Consider the following 4,504-nt stretch of genomic DNA (forward strand, 5'->3'; position numbering starts at 1 on the left):
ACTAAGACTGGACGAGACAGAACTAAACAAGTTACTCCAAAAGTTATTTGATGATTTTAAATATTATATAATAATTATAATTACACACAAATAATTAAATGATTTCATTTATAAATATGTTTACACAATTTTCATATAAATGAATACATACATATATAATTGTACCAAATTTGAATGAAAATATTGATATAATTGATGTTAGTAGTAGTAGTGGTGGTTTTGGTTATGGTGGAGGTGGTTGTGGCCGACGTTAGTAGTGGGGATGGGCGGTGTGTTCGGTGGCCGACGGTAGTTATGGAGGTAGAGGTAGTGGTGGTTCGTGGACTGCGGTGGTTATAAAGGACGTGAATATAGTGGATTGTGGTGGTGGTGGCGGTTGACAACGGTGGAGGAGGTAGTTGTTGTTGATGTAATGAAGATAGTGGTGGTGGTGGTTATGGTGGAGGTGAGGTGGCAATGGACAGTGGTGGCAATGAACGGTGGTGGTCGATGGCCGATAATGGTTGTAGAGGTTGCAATGGACAATGGTGGTCGGTTGTCGACGGTGGTTGTAGAGGTCATGGAGGAGGTTGTTGCGGTATAGGAGATATTGGAGGTGGCCAACAGTGGTAGTGTTGGTGATAATGGGTGGTGGTGGTTGTTGGCCAATGGTGGTTATAGAAGTGGCAATAAAGAGTGGTTGTGGTGGTGGTAACAGAGATTGTTGTAATAGATGAGAAGTTGGAGGTGGCGAACGACGGTAATGGTGGTGGCAACGGGCGGTGGTGGTCGGTGGTCGACTATGGTAGAGGTGGCGATGGACGATGGTGGGCAATGGTTGTAGAGACGATGGAGGATGTTGTTGTAGCGGAAGAGAAGGTGAAGGTGGCCGCCGGTGGCGGAGGTGGCCGAAACTAACAGTGAAGACCATTAAAACAAATACCGTATTAAGGTTATATATCAAACTAGAGTAGATTAATAATATTTTAGTTTCTGTCTCGTTTTGTTCCACTTATTTTAGTGGAACAAGAAAAAATCTATTTTGTCATATGTTGTTTCATCTTGTCCCAATTTTTGTCTCTGTCTCATGACTCTCATCTCACGCTAAACATGGGACAGTGAGTTCTTATTTTGTCTCATGTTACGCCAAACGTGAAACAATGAGTTTTTTCTCGTCCAGTCTTGTTCCGTCCTACGTACCAAACACACTTTTAAGCCACAAAAACTTATATTAACTAACTAATAAAAATTCAATGATTTATTTATTATTTAAAAAAATCAGAATCTTAATCATTCATAAACCGAAAGTTTAATGTCTTTCTATTAAAAAAAATAATTCAAATACTTACTCATTTTCGTTCAAAAGTTTTTATGTGTTATCACGAACATAATTTACTCTTTATTTTAATTGTGGGTTCAGTTTTCTGGACACGTGTCAACCATGCAATCAAACACATACAAACCATATTCACTACGGCTATGGAGGTCCTGCTGGAAGCTTTCCACAACCAGAAAAGTTTCTAGGCGCCGATACCATTAAAGACATTCCTCACTCTTATCGCTTAATCCCCCTTTGCAATCTCTCCTAAATATAGAAACCCTATTTGGAGTTATCTCCGATTTCACACCGTCCCTTCCATTTTTCTTCAAAGCTGATCTAAGATTCCTTTGGGCATTTCTGCACGACACTTCATTCCATCTCACCGGACGTCACCTCCACCGGTTAATTCCGTCACTCAGAGAGAGAAACTGAACGAAATCCCCCTTAGTTAAAATGGTGTCCATTCACTCTCTCAATTCAATTTCCCACAATGCCGAACCGGAGAGGTTCATCGTTTGCAGCCAACGGAATTCCGATCATCGCCGGAACCACCGTATCTCTGATACTACTATGGGCGTTCTGGCCGGGAATCAGCTTCAGTACCATCCACCGTCACCGGATTACCAATTACAGAACCGGGTCTATTAATAGTTTCAGAATATTTTCCGGTGGAATCCGGAATACTACCGTTACCGTTCGACGGTTTAACTTGACCCACGATCCACCCGAACCGACATTCTACGACGACCCGGATCTCACATACACCATCAACAAACCCATCGAGAATTGGGACGAGAAGAGACGAGAATGGCTATGGCTGCACCCTTCATTCCTACCGGGTCTAGAGGAACGGGTCTTGTTAATAACCGGGTCACAACCCAACCCATGCCAGAACCCGATCGGCGATCATTTGCTATTAAGGTTTTTCAAGAACAAAGTAGATTACTGTCGGATCCACGGCTACGATATCTTCTACAACAACGTACAATTCCATCCTAAAATGTTCACCTACTGGGCCAAAATCCCGTCGGTTCGGGCCGCAATGTTGGCCCACCCGGAAGCCGAGTGGATCTGGTGGGTCGACTCCGATGCCGTTTTCACCGACATGGATTTCAAGTTACCGTTACAACGTTATAAAAACCACAATTTCGTCGTTCACGGCTGGCCCAAGCTGATCTACGAGAAGAAAAGCTGGACGAGCTTAAACGCCGGCGTTTTCTTGATCCGAAACAGTCAATGGKCTCTTGATTTCATGGATGTTTGGTCGGGTATGGGTCCTCAGACTCCGAATTACGAAAAATGGGGCRAAATCTTGAGGGAAACYTGCAAAGACAAGTTTTTCCCCGAATCCGACGATCAAACGGGTCTAGTTTATTTATTATTAAAAGAAAAAGAAAAATGGGGGAATAAAATATACGTGGAAGATGGGTATTATTTCGAGGGGTACTGGATGGAAATCGTGGGGAAATTGGTGAACATAACGGCGAGATATAACGGCGTTGAGAAACGGGAGCGCAGGTTAAGGAGACGGCATGCCGAAAAGCTGAGAGAAGGCTATTCTGCGCTGTGGGAGGAGTATTTGAAATTGGAAGGTGCAAGGTATGGCGTGGATGGTTGGAGACGGCCGTTTATGACGCATTTCACGGGGTGTCAGCCGTGTAGCGGCAGGCATAACGAGTTGTACACTATGCAGGGTTGTTGGGATGCTATGCAGATGGTATTGAACTTTGCTGATAATCAAGTGCTGCGTAGCTATGGTTTCGTGCACCCGAGTCTAGGTGATTCCGCCTCGGTGGTTCCTCTACCGTTCGATTATCCTGCTTAAGAGGGTAAAATAGCTGGTTGTATCTTGTTTGTGAAAATGTTAAGTTTACAACAATAATTAGGGTTTGAGGGTATAATTGTCATATTAATCGTTACAGGAATGTATCATCATCGTAATAAACACGGTTGTAGCATCGACTAGTTGTCTGTAACTTTTAAGGTTAAGTCTCGTTAAGCAAATTTTGTTGATCAGAAACAATGTCCCAATGTTTTCACCGTGACAACAAACACGTCCGATGGATCAAATTCATTTTTTCTCAACAACAATCATGATTACAAAGAAAGCTCCCCTTTGTGCTTCATATTCCCACCCAACATCTTGAATTTTGTAGATATTCGTTGGTTAGATAACAATCCTTATTTTACATTTTCTTTTTGTCCATGTGGTTTGCTTTTGGTTTTCTTGTACCCTTATGATTGCACTTCTTAACAAGCCGAGTCCCTAAATAAGAACAAAATCTCTCATAATATGAAACCACAAAGACAAAGGGGCCGTTTACCAAACGCTTACCTGGGTAAGCGTTTACCAAGCAACATTACCTCACCGGATGAATATAGTAAGGACCAAGAATCTTACCCGGTAAGAATGAGACAAGGATCAAGAGTCTTACCTGGTAAGTGAAGGCGACGACTCTTACCATGGTAAACGCTTACTGGGTAAATTGTTGTATACTATGTCGTTTTGGTATACTAAAATCTTACCCGGTAAGTAAATAATAATGTTAAATTTTACCGGATAAGTATGATAAACGACCCCAAAATGTAATTCTTTATTTAATGAGGTTTGTGTTTTCTTGATTGATAGTTGACCAAAACATATTGAATAAATGAAAATGATGACAACAAAGACTCATCAAATTAAATCATTAAAAATGTGCAAAAAAGTAGCAAACCCTATTTTTCATATATATATATATATAAATAATAAAAATACAAAAATAAAGAAAGCGATAGACTGGAAAACATATGTTTTTGCCTTTTTCCAACTGGGGTAAGCATATGTCTCCACTCATCCATCTGCACCAAGTAAATACTTTCTTCAATTACTAAAAATAATTGGAATTTATCAGACTGGAATGAAATGGATCAGCTCTATATACATCATTTTAAAACATTATTGTAAAATATTATTAATTATATATGTATATGAAGTAAATTACAGATTTGGTCTTTGTGATTTACACTTTCTACTCACAGTGGTCCCAAAATCAAAATAAATGTAAATTTAGTACCTCTGGTACGAATTTTCGCATATATTGAGTCCCCTTCCTTAAGATTCTAGTGATCCAGTTGAGTCCAAGGGTATTTTTGTCTGTTATCCTCCATTTTGTCTTTTTCTTATTAAAATAAAAAAACGAATTATATATATATATATATATA

At 40.1% G+C, this 4,504-nt stretch overlaps 2 protein-coding genes across 3 annotated transcripts in view; one reads left to right on the forward strand and one right to left on the reverse strand.

The window, feature by feature from the left end:
• The first annotated feature begins 1,666 nt into the window (after positions 1-1,666).
• LOC112515897 (putative glycosyltransferase 7) lies at positions 1,667-3,188 on the forward strand. Its single transcript, XM_025122861.1, has one exon. The coding sequence runs from the start codon at positions 1,791-1,793 to the stop codon at positions 3,123-3,125; it is 1,335 nt and encodes a 444-aa protein (XP_024978629.1). The 5' UTR covers positions 1,667-1,790; the 3' UTR covers positions 3,126-3,188.
• Positions 3,189-3,505: 317 nt separating this feature from the next.
• LOC112515705 (galactomannan galactosyltransferase 1-like) overlaps positions 3,506-4,504 on the reverse strand; it is a 4,525-nt gene continuing 3,526 nt past the window's right edge. Inside the window, exon 2 of one of the 2 annotated variants that reach the window (XM_025122611.1) lies at positions 3,506-3,566. The gene's annotated coding sequence lies outside the window, so the exon portion shown is untranslated. Of the gene's footprint in view, positions 3,567-4,072; positions 4,142-4,504 lie in introns of those variants that run through there. The other variant, XM_025122610.1, reaches the window with a different exon arrangement.

This window comes from Cynara cardunculus (assembly GCF_001531365.2).
Source record: "Cynara cardunculus var. scolymus isolate 2C chromosome LG 7, CcrdV1, whole genome shotgun sequence".
In the NCBI taxonomy this organism is placed as follows: Eukaryota; Viridiplantae; Streptophyta; class Magnoliopsida; order Asterales; family Asteraceae; genus Cynara; species Cynara cardunculus.